The sequence below is a fragment of the Anolis carolinensis genome, chromosome 6 (genome assembly GCF_035594765.1).
Source record: "Anolis carolinensis isolate JA03-04 chromosome 6, rAnoCar3.1.pri, whole genome shotgun sequence".
Lineage (NCBI taxonomy): Eukaryota > Metazoa > Chordata > Lepidosauria > Squamata > Dactyloidae > Anolis > Anolis carolinensis.
The window spans coordinates 48,125,462-48,140,413 of NC_085846.1; the positions used below are offsets into that span (position 1 = coordinate 48,125,462).

Sequence of the window (14,952 nt, forward strand, 5' to 3'; positions counted from 1 at the left end):
CTCTAGCACCCTCCCCCAATGATGTGCAGTGTGACTTCAGAAGCAGGGCCTCCTTTGCAGCTTTTTGTGTCACTGCATATTGCTGTGCTGATGCAGTTCAATAATTCTACTCTTCCATCTTGATTGCCAGCAAAACAGACCTGCCACGGTGTGGTTGCTGGCTCTTTGTCAAAGGCCTAGTGTTAACATTAAAATTGTCCTCTAGTAAAGGCAACTAGAACATGTCATTTTGAAGCTACAGCTGTCCTTATAGCCAGATTTGCCACATGTCATAAAACATCTCCTGGTTAACTTATCCATTGCCCTGCTTCAGAAATAATAATAAGGCTATGTATGATATATTCTATTGAGAGGTGTCAAGGTATCTTCCATTTTTGTTACTAGCCATCAGTTCTAAACTGCTGAAAGCTTGTCTCCAAATAAAGTTGTGTAGCCCACTTTAGCACTACCTTTCCATTGTGGTGGGATTGTGATTCCTATTGCTGACAGGGTTTCCCACATCAGACAAACTTTCGTTGAGGGGCCCGAGTAAATATGCCGAACAGCTACTATAGCAGCAGCTGTAGTAGTGGTGACACTGATGGCACTATAGCTAACACCGAAGGAGCTTGTACTGTTCAGAAGAAGGCAGTAACAAGTCATCCCTAAAGACTTTTACTTTGAAAATCCTTTGATGAAACAATATAAAATGAAACAAGAGATAAATGAACATTCCAGGTTTTAGCTCACTCCACCTCAGTTTTGGAGGGAAAAGCAGAGAATAGGTATGAATAGCATTATGTCTAAGGATGTAGCCAAACTCAAACTTGAAAGGATGTTCAGCTGCTGTGATGTGCATAGGTTGAGCATGGGCAAACTAAGGCCCGGAGGCCGGATGCAGCCCCCGGGCGCCTATTTCAGGCCATCCATTTTCCCTTTCCTCTTGGCATAAGGATGTCTGCCGCATTCTTATGTAGAAAGGATGGGGGAGGAAGGCACACAGCAGCTGAGAGCCCCCTGGAGTTCTCTCGGACATCTCCTGTCTCACCCTGTCTCAGCAGCCCAAAGATCGAGGGAGGAGTATTGGGGAGAAGGATTGGGGCAATTGCTGCATGTCTCATTTTACTCCCGGCATAAGGATGGGGTGAGCATCCCTGTCCTTATGCTAGGAGGACAACCTAAGTATGGCCCGTGCCATGCCCCACCCCTTCCTGGTCCCTCCCTCTCCCATTCCACCCAGCATGTGCCCAGCTGCCCTCCCTCTCGACTCTCCTGGTAGGCCCCACAATGCAAAAAAATTGCCTATATCTGCATAGGTGAAAGGAAATGCCAGCGCTGTACAACATATGTAAGTGGAACATAAAATATAAGCATGAAACAGGGAAAGTTGGCAGTCTCCAGAGTCATTGTTCAGCACCAAAACCACAACACCGCGCTCATTTCCAGTCTAGATAAATGATTAGATTGTGACAAAGTGCAGTTATAGTATACTAACTAATATTCTGCTTTTTTTTTTTACTTCACAGGCCTTACGAGTAATGGCCAAAATTATGAGAGAATGTTGGTATGCCAATGGTGCAGCAAGGCTAACAGCTTTACGCATAAAGAAAACATTATCGCAGCTTAGTCAACAAGAAGGCATAAAAATGTAGTCTTGGAAATAATTGTGAAGAAAACTTCTTGAGGTCCACATCTGCACTTGATTTGTGCATAGAGAAACTAATGGTTCTACCTCACTGAGAGAACAGAAAGATACTGCTGCCTTTTACACAATAGGAAGATCAGTGAATAGCCCAGGATTTCAGTAGTGACATTAAACTGTTGTACAGATTCATATTGTGCACTATGAACACCTCTTTCCCAGGGCATTAGTTTAGCTTCAGTATAATGTAACTGTTTTTCAAGGGGTAATGCTCGTCTTTGTTGTATTGAGAACATGAAGCTTATGCTTAAAATAGCGGAGGTGGTGCACGCCGCACACTACTCACTGCATTGAAGGATGCCTTGAACATTTTAAAAGCTATTTTCTCTACACATGATGGTACACTGTATATACTGAACCACAGCTTATTCTTACTAGATTGTATGTTTCTGGCTGCCAAGACTTAATACGTTTGAAAACTTTCTATCAGGATTTGCTGACACGACTTCATTCAGCTTGGATGAACAATATACACTACATATGCAATTGTATTTTGTATTATATTTCTCCCATTTTGCTTTCCCAGCATTTCTTGTCTTCAAAACACATTATACTGTACCAGTTAGTGCCACTTCAGAAACTTCTTATGCAGTTCACTAGAGACAGGCAATGACTTTGGTGCTGATGTTACATAATATGGCTCTTAGCTAAAAGAGATTTCATATTCTTGTATGAAATTACTTTCTTTTTACCAAAAACTCTTAGTTCCGTAGAAAGGCAAGTAGATGGATTAATGCATTAAATGTGTCAAAAATGGCACTTAATTGTAATTTGTACAGAGTCTTTTAACATTCTGATGAATAATATACACTACTAAAATGTTAAAATTTTGTTCTCGAATGCTGTCTATTGAGGGTGTAGGATATTTCTACCTTATTTGTTCAAAGAAAATGCTTTGATAAAATATGAGCTATATCTGCTTTTTCAAGAATAGTCCACATGTAAAAACATTGTCGGCATATGGCGTTGCTGGATATATGCCACAGGTGAAAAATGTAAGTAAATTCTAATGTTCCTGATTTTGTGGATTGGGTCTAGTAACATGTTTAAAGAGAAGTGATTGGCTCTGGTCATACCAGTGTGTATATATAGGGAGAAAGAGGGACTCCTGTCTCCATTCCTTCAACAAGTAGTGTTCTTGGAAGGTTTCACACAGCTATTTCCAAATCCAGATGCATTTGTACAACCCTGCAAGGGTCTCTTAGTTGAGGCTTCCATCTACTAGATAGCATCTGGATATTTGAAACCAATTCTTTTACAGGTTTCCCTCTAGCATATCTGACATTGGCTGATAGCTACAAAATTTAGGTGCCAAATAATGGGTTTCATTACATGCTCCAAGTTTTAAACATTCTTTGCTAATAGCTAGAGCACTGGAAAAGTGCAATGTTTACTTTAACAGTATCTCTTCCAAGTTCTTTACAATTCCATTTGTAAAGCAAAAACAAACTCTGGTCTCAAAACTGAGTTTGCCTTTTCATATGAATCAAAAGTTAAAACTTTGAAGATTTTCAATCATTATTACAAGGATGCAAAAATGATAATAATGAATGTTAACTATATTACAGCTGTCTGTCATTTTGGTTATCTATATTTCCCACAAGCGAAATGTCTTTAGCATATCACATTTCAGTGGTACATCACTAAGTCTGTAAAAGGTGACCAGTATCGCAAAATATGAAGTCGATTTTTAATCATTCTTTAAAACAAAAAATATGTACGTAAAATTGTACAGTTTTTATAGCTTTGGCTGTAATATGATTTGAAGTTTGTTCATATTTTTTCGTTCTTTATTCCATAATATCTAAATGATATTGTATGTATAGAATACCTATTTCTTTTCTGTTTTTAGGAAGTACAGTATAGCTTAGAGATGGGCAAGTACTTTCATCTAGCTGACTCTTGATTTCTTCAGGTTATCCATACCCAAATCAGGAAGACCTGGAAAATACCTAGAAACAACCAGAATAACTCAGACAGTTTATCTCTCCCTCTCCCACCTCTGAATAGGCCAGCTGTATCTGCCACCCCAATGCACCACCTCTGACATTGTTTTTATATTTGTTTAGGAAGAACATAGGGAAAATATTAGCAGTGAAGAGAATGGTCAGAAGAAAGCTATTCTTACATCTTGGTGGTGATATTGTGATGTGCTTCATAATGAAAACAGCACCCTTCTTGTCACTGGCATCTTTCCAGCATTAAAAGACTTGTTCTCAAGGACCACTGCATTTCATGCTGATGCATTTCTTAGCATGTCCGGTGGGCAGAGGAAAAGTGGCAGGAAGAAAATACCCCCCCCCCCCCCCAACTATTAGTCTTACCTCTGCCTACTTCAAAGTAAGATGAATGGTAAATTATACAGAAAGTGTTTCGGAGATTAGTGAAAAGAGGAAGAATTGGCAATTAGGGTTAAAATGTGTCTTTCCTTGTAGGCAATCTTTTAAGAAACCTGAAATTAAGCCTCTGCACTAAACTTGGATGCACATCCACAACATCCCTAATATAACTCTGTAGACCTTTTAGGCTTACCCAACTGCAGCACAGGCTTTCTTTGTTCACACAACTGTGACACATTTAAAGAATCCATTGTGCTTTTAGGGCTTGAGCTACATGTAACATCTGAACTGCACAGGTCTTTAGGGCGTACAATTGTAGCTGATACTGTTCTTCAGCAGTCTGGGACATCCATTCCGTTTGCCTCTTCTAGTTGGCAGTGAAGCAATGTTGGATGTGGAGACAGAATGATTTAGTTTGGGGCAGTCAAAGAATCAGTCTTTCCTTAAGGCCCAGCAGCGTAAGCAGTATCGTTTGATGGGGAAATTGAACTTCTTACATTTGCTGCATTGTTAACCATCTTCAGGAGTAATATCGATCACTTAAGGACTGTGAATCTTCAAAGTCATCAGAAGATGTAACTTCACTTACCATTTGTTACTTTCTTTTCCATCTTCATTTGCCTGTTCACAATCGATTGTCTTCATTGGGACTGTGACACCTAACTGCTCTGAAACAGCTTTACTGAGGAACTGCAAGTCATCCGTTGTATCTGAAACAACCGCAGTATCTACATCCTTACTAGTTTGTATATCTGTAGAACCATTACTTCTGGACTTGTAGCTGTTTCTCAGATTCCCCAAAAACCACCATGGAAGTCCAGGTACATCCCACTCTTCAAGCACCCCATCCAGTGAAGTCTGTTCTTTTGATGGGTTACCTGTATCTTCTTTGCAGGCAGATGTTGATGTACACAAGATGGATGTTTCCTCTTTATATTCAATACTAGAACTTTTTCTGTGCTGCTCTTCAGTTGATCCTGGCTTGAGTTATCCACATTGTGATCCTTTGCGAGAGCATGTGTCTGTGCAATATCTGCAACAGAAGCAGGTGTCACTTTCCTTTTCAGCATATTGTATACCAGGCTTGGATCTTTTAGAGAAGCTTTCACGGCCCAGAACATCCCCTTAATTGGTCTCCTTCACAATACACCATATGTTCTTCGTCATATAGCTGTTTCAGCATTATATTTTCTCCAAGGTAATGTATGATCTGTTTTAATGTAAAAGTTTCACCGCGAGCCCCTGCAGTTTGCAATATCCTCAAGAGCAGCAGCTTGGGTCTTACCTGTGTGATTATTTCAGATGATATTCTGCAAGCTTTCTCATGTAATGGAAATTGTGCAGAGGTGGAAGATGTCATTTTGGCAGTAGCTGGAATAGCTATCGGTGCAAAGCCTCAGGTGACCTGCGGTTCCTGCGGGAAATGACCGAAACTGGGCCGTCCCTACCACCTCCTCCCATGACAGGTCACCGTCATTTTTCGGCATTGGTATTTTTAAGAGGGTATATTGTTATTTTTGTCATGAGTCCAGAGGACCAAAATATTTTAACAAACATCAATTTTACATCATTTCAAAGATATGCTTTATTTGTGCAATTCTAATGTGATCAGTTACTGTTATTCTTCATACAGTAGACATGTACTTGACATGGGCTTTTGGGAACATTTTTTGGTATTAAAGTTGTGTTTAAGATTATGGGTGAACAGAGGAACAACAGCAAGTCCTGTCCTCAAAAGCTGTACTTACTGGAATGCTGGAACTTAAGAATTGGTTAATCTTTGAGAACTGGAGCTCTATTTTATATTTCAATTGCTTGTCCACATTTGGTAGCCTTTCATGCCTTCATTCTAACGAAATAATGATTTGCTATTTGAGTGCCATGAATCCACATTTTTCTTAATGCCTTGTTTATTCTGTACTATTGTATTGATTTTGGTGGTATTCAAATTATGTTCATGTGTGTTTTTTTAAACCAGTTGCTTTAAACTTAAATTACCTCTTTAAAAGACCAAGGTACATTTACCTCAATGTATGTATAACGTTTCATGTTTTTTCAGAACATTCTCAAGGTTGGTTCTTACATGTCTTTTAAAATATGGGTATTATACCAATAAATCTGCAACACTGCTGGTACTAAACTGGCTCTGATCCAAAGTTCTTTGTGTGCTCTGCCTCTGGTACTCTGGCTAAAGTGGCCTTTCTTATTGGTTTTAATGCTGGGGGGCAGCGTGCTGTCCCAGCAGTGAAATTAATGTACACACAGAGTACCCTCCAATGCAAACTCACCATGTCGTGTGGAAATCCATATTGGAACATCTGCATATTTAAACAAGCCCTGGATCAAGCTGATTGAATCTTCTGCCAAAATTGCATACTTTATTTCTATATTTTTCAAGTATGTATGCTGTTTTGACAATGTAGCAGCAGGCCTTCCATTCCGCTCTACACGTAATGATATGTATACATTTTTACATTTTAAATTGTAAATTGTAAGAATATGTACAATAGTGTCACTTTTAAGCCTTACAGAATTGTTGTTTCAGCATATCTGTCTAATTAATTTTGTATTTCTACAGTGTATAATGGATAATTGTAAATAGTAGAAGAGTAATGCTTATTGTTGAGTGCTAACACTACAGTAGAAAATAAAGCAGTGATTTCCCCCTTTCTTTTTAAAGTAAATGTATTTTTGTGATTTCTTTCGGGAACCTGAAATTTACACAATTGGTAACTATGCCTAGACTGTACATATGCTCTGGATAAGAACTCTTATTAGAAAAAACAAAACAAAAATAAAGCGTAGCATCTTTTGAGTAGGGATCCTAGAAATACGTTCTTAATTCTGTGCATTCAAGACTAATGAATGGATTGAAAAGTAGTTATCCTTTGGATTTGATACTTTTCTAAATTTTCCATTTCACTGCTTGTCTTAAAAATCATTTTAACAATGAGATGGTTTCAGATATATGTATTTTGTGATAAATGTTTAAAATACTTATTTTTGTGAGAATTTTGTCTAGATCACATTAAATGATTTTATGCAGATTTCTTTAAGAAGGCAAATTTTGTCAAGGAATACAAAAATAAAGTTACTATTATAATATTATCATGGCATGCTGGACAGACACCCTGTCACATTTACAGCCTCCTGACCAAATATGTGACATTTACTTTGTTCATTATTAGTAAGAATAATATATGCTGACAAGAGATCTTAATAAAGAAATATGACAAAAAATTATCTTCAAGAAGTTTAACCAATAATGGCTGATTCTATGGCAGTGATTAATGGCTATGATGCTATAATTTTATGATTCAATTTTGCCACCTACTTGCAGTTCACAATTATTTCTTTAAATTCTGGTAGGGATTACATACAGTTGGAATGTATGTACATACAAGAAAGGAAGTGCACTATTTCTCATTATCCATTGCCTGCTTGAAAAAAGGGCCATTTCCCCTCCCCTTATCCATTTTGCCTTATATTCAATCCCAGGAAAGATGGAAAGTATTGTATAACGGACACCCCTCACTCTACACTCTTCTCACACGCAAGCACACGTATGTGAGAGGCGAGGGAACACAGTTTGATTTTATATTTTCTTTTAAAATAGTAGCTGCCACCAACCTAAAATGTTTTTAGCATTTTTGTTGTTAAATGTACTTGAGATAAGTTTCTCCCATTCCCTGCCCACACTGTTGCCACCTCCTGGCTCCCAAACTGATGTTTACTATGAGGCTTTTCTGTGGTATTTAATTGTTGTATTGCTGGAACGTTTATAAAGGCTTCTTAATAGAAAGATATACTGTGGAGGCTTTTGAAAGTTGAAAATATAATTAAAATTTATTTTCTTAAAATAGGCAAATAATTACTTCAGAGAGGTACATAAGTGTAAACGGTTACAGAAGTTCTTCAGCTTAACTTAGTTGTATGTTTCAGATTACTCCACTTAGTTTAGTTTGATTGGAACTGTTTGAAACTATCTATTGGTCAGAGAAACCCTCGCTCTATTTGCTAAGAATAGTCACAAGTTCAACTAACCTAATCTGGATAGCCCCCTGGGTTATTAATTAACTCTAACCTAGAGTCCTTCTATTAACCAGCCCAGTAGTGAGAGTCAGTCTCTTGAATTATCTCCCCCAAGAGATCCCAACTGCCTGACCTATCCTGTCAGTTTCACAGCTCTCAGTTCTCTCACACACAACCAAAACTCCAAACTGCACTTTTCTCTCCAAAACCCAAAACCGAACTGCCTTGGAGCTTTTTTTTCTCTGCACTCTAAGATGTGGCTCCTCCCATCTGCTCTGGCCAATCCTAGGATTCTCTCTCTAAGCTCCTCCCTCTTTCTAACCACACTCAAGATGGCTGCCTGGCATTCCTCTACAAAATGGAGGCCTGCCTCACTCACTATTACCCAGGCTTCATTCCCTGCCTAATAGGTAAGGTTCACTACAATTGAGTGAAGCCTAGAAGACTTTTGTCTTCTAGCAGCAGGTTTGAAAATTAATTCTGAAAAAGTGGTGGGTATAACTTTTCAGAAGAAAAGGGAAAAACATAATATGCACCAGAGAGGTCATTGTATTGCAGATGGAAAAATTATTGGAAAAGTTAAGAGAATCGTTAACAAAGGCTGCAAGTACAAGCAGGTTGGCAGTATCAAAAAGCGTAAAACTGCTTTTATAAAATGCTTTTATTTAAATCATTTAAATAAAAGTTAAACTTGCAGTTTTCACACTACTGTTATATTTAAATGTAAATTGTTTCTTAACTGTTTTATGTTTTTATTGTATTGTTGTTTTTATTGCCATTGAATTTTTGCCAGATCTGTAAGCTTCCCTGAGTCCCTCCGGGTGAGAAAGACAGGATAGAAATGACGTAAATAAATAAATAAAGAAACCTCTAAAAACCTGGAAGACAGAGCTAATGGTTTATTTTCGATCTGACTCTTCCACCATTTTAGATTAGGGTGGCCAACAGTGGAAATTGCATTACCACCACCACCACCCCCCTTGGAGCGACTCACTAGCTTCAAAGGGTTTAGGGAAATCCTGGGTCATTTCAAGCACAGAAAAAGACTTTTAAACAACCAAAAATGAGAAGAACTCATTTCCTGTTTACTACTTGTATCAAAAAGCATCTCCCTCCACTAGATCTAAATTGGTCCAGAAAAACTGAAAAATGTGAAAGTTTGCCTCCTAGTGGATATTACTGGGTATTTGATACAAACTTTTTTTTAAAAAAAATTGCAAAATACTTTTGATAGGGCAAGGAGCCTCCAAATATAGTGAATGTGTCCTCTACTGCTTAAAGTTCATTTGAAGGTGTTCTGGAGCAATTTTTTTTAAAAAAAAAAAATTTCCCTGGCTACGGGCCTGCTGCCACTGATCAAGCATGTGCCTATGGCAGGTTATGGGCACAATACATAATACCCATAATGTGGACAATTAATTTGATAAAACTAATATTCAATATTTGTGGGTTCAGCTTTTGCATATTTGATTATTCATGGGTTTGATCAAAAAATTATTCTCTCTAGGAATCTCTAGGTCCTCCAGTACAATTATATCATCAACCTCCACTGGAAGTTAATCATAGAGTTGTGCTGGAGAACCTAAACTTCCTGGAGCGTTGCTCTCTTAGGTTAAAAAAGTACTAACCACAGCAAATAGGATGGCTGACTATAGGTTAATTAGTGGTATAATTATTCATTAACCCAGTTGTTCATTTTGGGACAGGCTGTAAGATCTATAGAGAATGGCATAGAGGTTATCAGAGCTGACCCTAGGAACACAGTTTGTTATAGCAACCTTCAAAAGTACTCTTTCTGTTTTTTGAAAGATGTGTTTCCTAATCCTGGATTTTCCTCTTCAGAACAACAAAGGTAGATGGACTACACAATAAAAAATTGTCTGGGAAGAATGGGATTTCATCATCAAAGGGTGTTCTTAAAGAGTTCTTATAAAATATTAATGTAAGTTTTGTCATTAACATATGTATTCTTTTTCTATCCTTTTGTGTGTACACAGTTCATTTATCATTCAGATGCTTTATTTGTCAAAAGTTACAAGAGAGGGATGTTAAAGATTAGTAAAGGATGATGCCTTTATTTCAGCTAAAGAAAACTACTCCAAACATAGCAATAAGTGTCTGCCTTCAAAGATTGGTCAATCAATCAAGGATGAGAAATTCTTCATCAAATGTTTTAAATGCCTCCGAACATATGAAGATATTTTGTCTTCAAATAGGAAATCACCGAATGTCCTCTGCCTCACCACTTCCTGTCAAGTAGTCATCTCTGTGAAAGGATTGGTGGTATAGAACATGTTTTTCTGATTTAACTTAGTGGGACTTAGGCCTACGTTTATTTTTTTTAAAGACTCAGGAAGAAATAGATTTAATCGATTGTATCTTCCAAATTACACTGCTTTATCCAGTGAGAAGTAGAGCCGGAGTGCTGAGAGAGAGAGAGAGAGAGGGAGAGAGAGAGAGAGAGAGAGAGAGAGAGAGAGAGAGAGGAGAGAAAAAAAGAAATTACCCAAGCACCCAGAAATTGTGAGAGCCAAAACAAATTTACTTAATGATTATTTGGGTAATTTCTTTTTGGATTTACTTCTAAGTAGACATGGGGAAATGGCTTTGTTAAGTGAATACTGTGTTCCAAACTAATAGTTCCAGTCTCAGCTCGCCTATCAAAGCATGTGATATACTGAATCAGAAGGTACATGCAAAGCAGAACAATGAGGATAAAAGAGGGTAAAGATGAGACATCTCCTCTGGGTTTAATCTCCTACCCATAGACATCCCTTTTCCTTGTGCATGTCAAGATTGTAAGCCTGAGGACAAAGAACTGTTTTCATAGAATCGGAAGAGGCCATCCAGTCCAACCCCCTGCCATGCAGCAACACAATCAAAGCACTCCTGACAGATAGCCATCGAGCCTCTGCTTAAAAACCTCCAAAGAAGGGAGGATATGGGAAATAATAATGTAAAAAGACACAAAATTAATAAAAATACTTTACCAACAATTACTAATGTGGGTAACAGAAAAAGAACAAATCAAGGAATGCTCGCGGGATTTGAACCTGGGACCTTTCGGTCTGCAAGTTCAGCAGCTCAGTGCTTTAACACACTGTGCCACCACCAGTTGTGTTGCAATGCTTTTAGTTTTGAGCTGCTTTGAGTCTCCGTATGGAGAGAAAACATGGGATATAAATAAACATAATGCAAAGGATCATTACCTTGACGCAGTGCCGGGGCTTGCGCACCTCGATGATGCCATGAGCTAAACCGTGAAGGGGCACCCAAGACGGGAAGGTCATGGCAGAGAGGTCAGACTAAATACGATCCCTGGGGAAGGTAATGGCAACCCACCCCAGTATTCTTGCCATGAAAACTAAATGGATCAGAAGAAGAAGATTAATAATAATAATAATAATAATAATAATAATAATAATAATAATAACGCATTGACGAAAAACAACAGGAAAAACTCAGCCGCTATCAGGACCTCAAGATTGAACTTCAAAGACTCTGGCAGAAACCAGTGCAGGTGGTCCCGGTGGTGATGGGCACATTGGGTGCCGTGCCAAAAGATCTCAGCCGGCATTTGGAAACAATAGACATTCACAAAATCACAATCTGCCAACTGCAAAAGGCCACCCTACTGGGATCTGCACGCATCATCTGAAAATACATCACACAGTCCTAAACACTTGGGAAGTGTTCGACTTGTGATTTTGTGATATGAAATTCAGCATATCTATCTTGTTTGCTGTGTCATAATAAAATAATAATAACAATAAGAGGCATTGCCATCACCCCCATTCGCAGTAAAATGCAATGTTGCATATCATACATTTAATATAAATCGTATTTATATTGGAAACTGCCATTTGGCTGTTCATTTCTGGGCATAGTACAAGGTGTTGGTTTTGACCTTTAAAGCCCTACATGGTTTGGGTCCAGGTTAACTAAATGATCACTTTCTCCCATACAATCCACCCCACACAGCCGGTACCCTACTGGCAACCACTACCTAGAGGACCTTTTCATCAGCCGCCCCACAACTGAGGAATGCCTTGCCAGAACTCTGACAGCTAAATTAGCCAAATTTAAAAATCCTGTAAAGACCTATCTCTTCTGGCAGGCCTACCCAGACAGTCTTTAAAGATGAATTTTAAGTGTCCTTTGTTAGATCTCTGTTTTGAGTGTTTTAGTATGTATTTTGTAGAGATACATTTTGGTGCATTTTTACTTTTTTCGATAGAGTTACGAGTTGGGTCGATACAGGGAATGCTGTGGATGTAGCGTACATGGATTTCAGCAAGGCCTTCGACAAAGTCCCCCACGACCTTCTGGCAAACAAACTAGTTAAATGTGGGCTAGACAAAACTACGGTTAGGTGGATCTGTAATTGGCTAAGCGAACGAACCCAAAGGGTGCTCACCAATGCGTCGTCTTCATCATGGAAAGAAGTGACAAGTGGAGTGCCGCAGGGCTCCGTCCTGGGCCTGGTTCTGTTCAACATCTTTATTAACGACTTAGACGAAGGGTTAGAAGGCACGATCATCGAGTTTGCAGATGACACCAAACTGGGAGGGATAGCTAACACTCTAGAAGACAGGAGCAGAATTCAAAACAATCTTGACAGACTAGAGAGATGGGCCGAAACTAACAAAATGAAGTTCAACAGGGACAAATGCAAGATACTTCACTTCGGCAGAAAAAATGGAATGCAAAGATACAGAATGGGGGACGCCTGGCTTGACAGCAGTGTGTGCGAAAAAGACCTTGGAGTCCTCGTGGACAACAAGTTAAACATGAGCCAACAATGTGATGCGGCAGCTAAAAAAGCCAATGGGATTCTGGCCTGCATCAATAGGGGAATAGCATCTAGATCCAGGGAAGTCATGCTACCCCTCTATTCTGCCTTGGTCAGACCACACCTGGAATACTGTATCCAGTTCTGGGCACCGCAGTTGAAGGGAGATGTTGACAAGCTGGAAAGCATCCAGAGGAGGGCGACTAAAATGATTAAGGGTCTGGAGAACAAGCCCTATGAGGAGCGACTTAAAGAGTTGGGCATGTTTAGTCTGCAGAAGAGAAGGCTGAGAGGAGACATGATAGCCATATACAAATATGTGAGGGGAAGTCATAGGGAGGAGGGAGCAAGCTTGTTTTCTGCTGCCCTGCAGACTAGGACACGGAACAATGGCTTCAAACTACAGGAAAGGAGATTCCACCTGAACATCAGGAAGAACTTCCTCACTGTGAGAGCTGTTCGACAGTGGAACTCTCTCCCCCGGACTGTGGTGGAGGTTCCTTCTTTGGAGGCTTTTAAGCAAAGGCTGGATGGCCATCTGTCGGGGGTGCTTTGAATGCGATTTCCTGCTTCTTAGCGGGGGTTGGACTGGATGGCCCATGAGGTCTCTTCCAACTCTACTATTCTATGATTCTGTGTGTAACTTTTATGTAAGTATGTTTGAGTGTTTTTGCTATGCAATATCCTAACAGCTGATAAACTGGCTGGGATTTTTGGTAGTTGTAGGCGAAACCACCTGGGGACCCACAGGTTGAGAACCACTGTTCTAGGGCTTTGAAGGTCATAACCAGCACTCTGACTTCTACCTGGTAACAGACTGGAAGCCAGTGGAGCTGCTGCAACAGGGGGGTTGTCTGTTCCCTGCAGCCAGCCCCAATAAGCCACCTGGCTGGGCTGAGCACTCTTCAGAAGCAGCTTCACGTAGAAGAACGTGTTAGTAATACAGACAGAATGTAACTAAGGTGTGTACCACCATGGCCAGATCTTTTATTCCCCAAAAGTTAGGAAATAACGAGTTGCATCTCACTCTGGAATAGAGGTACAGTAGAGTCTCACTTATCCAACATTCGCTTATCCAACATTCTGGATTATCCAACACATTTTTGTAGTCTATGTTTTCAATACGTCATGATATTTTGGTGCTAAATTCATAAATACAGTAATTACTACATAGCATTACTGCATATTGAACTACTTTTTCTGTCAAATTTGTTGTTAAACATGTTTTGCTGCTTAATTTGTAAAATCATAACCTAATTTGATGTGTAATAGGCGTTTCCTTAATCCCTCCTTATTATCCAACATATTTGCTTATCCAATGTTCTGCCGGCCTGTTTATGTTGGATAAGTGAGACTCTACTGTACCAATGTTTTTGTAGTCAATGTTTTCAATATAGTGATATGTTTTGGTGCTAAATTCATAAATACAGTAATTACTACATAATGTTACCATGTATTGAACTGCTTTATCCGTTTATTTCATTGTAAAACATGTTTTTGGTGCTTAATTTGTAAACTCATAACGTAATTTGACGTTTAATAGGCTTCTCCTTAATCCCTCCTTATTATCCAACATTTTTGCTTATCCAACGTTCTGCCGGCCAGTTTATGTTGGATAAGTGAGACTCTACTGTACCAATGTTCTTGTAGTCAATGTTTTCAATATATTGATATGTTTTGGTGCTAAATTCATAAATACAGTAATTACTACATAACGTTACCGAGTATTAAATTGCTTTTTTGTCGATTTGGTGTAAAACATGATGTGTTGGTGCTTAATTTGTAAAATCATAATGTAATTTGACAATTAATAGGCTTTTCCTTAATCCCTCCTTATTATCCAACATTTTTGCTTATCCAACATTCTGCCGGCCAGTTTATGTTGGATAAGTGAGACTACTGTACCAATGTTTTTGTAGTCAATGTTTTCAATATATTGATATGTTTTGGTGCTAAATTCATAAATACAGTAATTACTACATAACGTTACCGAGTATTGAACTGTTTTTTCCGTTGATTTGTTGTAAAACATGTTTTTGGTGCTTAATTTGTAAAATCATAACGTAATTTAATGTTTAATAGGCTTCTCCTTAATCCCTCCTTATTAT

The 14,952-nt window shown here is 38.8% G+C and overlaps 1 protein-coding gene and 1 pseudogene across 1 annotated transcript in view; one reads left to right on the forward strand and one right to left on the reverse strand.

Moving 5' to 3' along the window:
• tgfbr1 (transforming growth factor beta receptor 1) overlaps window positions 1-2,700 on the forward strand; it is a 31,692-nt gene extending 28,992 nt beyond the window's left edge. The window contains exon 9 of the mRNA XM_003222307.4: window positions 1,506-2,700. Within this exon, the coding sequence (XP_003222355.3) occupies window positions 1,506-1,631 (126 nt within the window). The 3' untranslated portion in view covers window positions 1,632-2,700. The remainder of the gene's footprint in view (window positions 1-1,505) is intronic.
• An 897-nt stretch (window positions 2,701-3,597) lies between these two features.
• LOC103279180 (protein Mdm4-like) lies at window positions 3,598-6,649 on the reverse strand (annotated as a pseudogene).
• Between the last annotated feature and the right edge of the window lie 8,303 nt (window positions 6,650-14,952).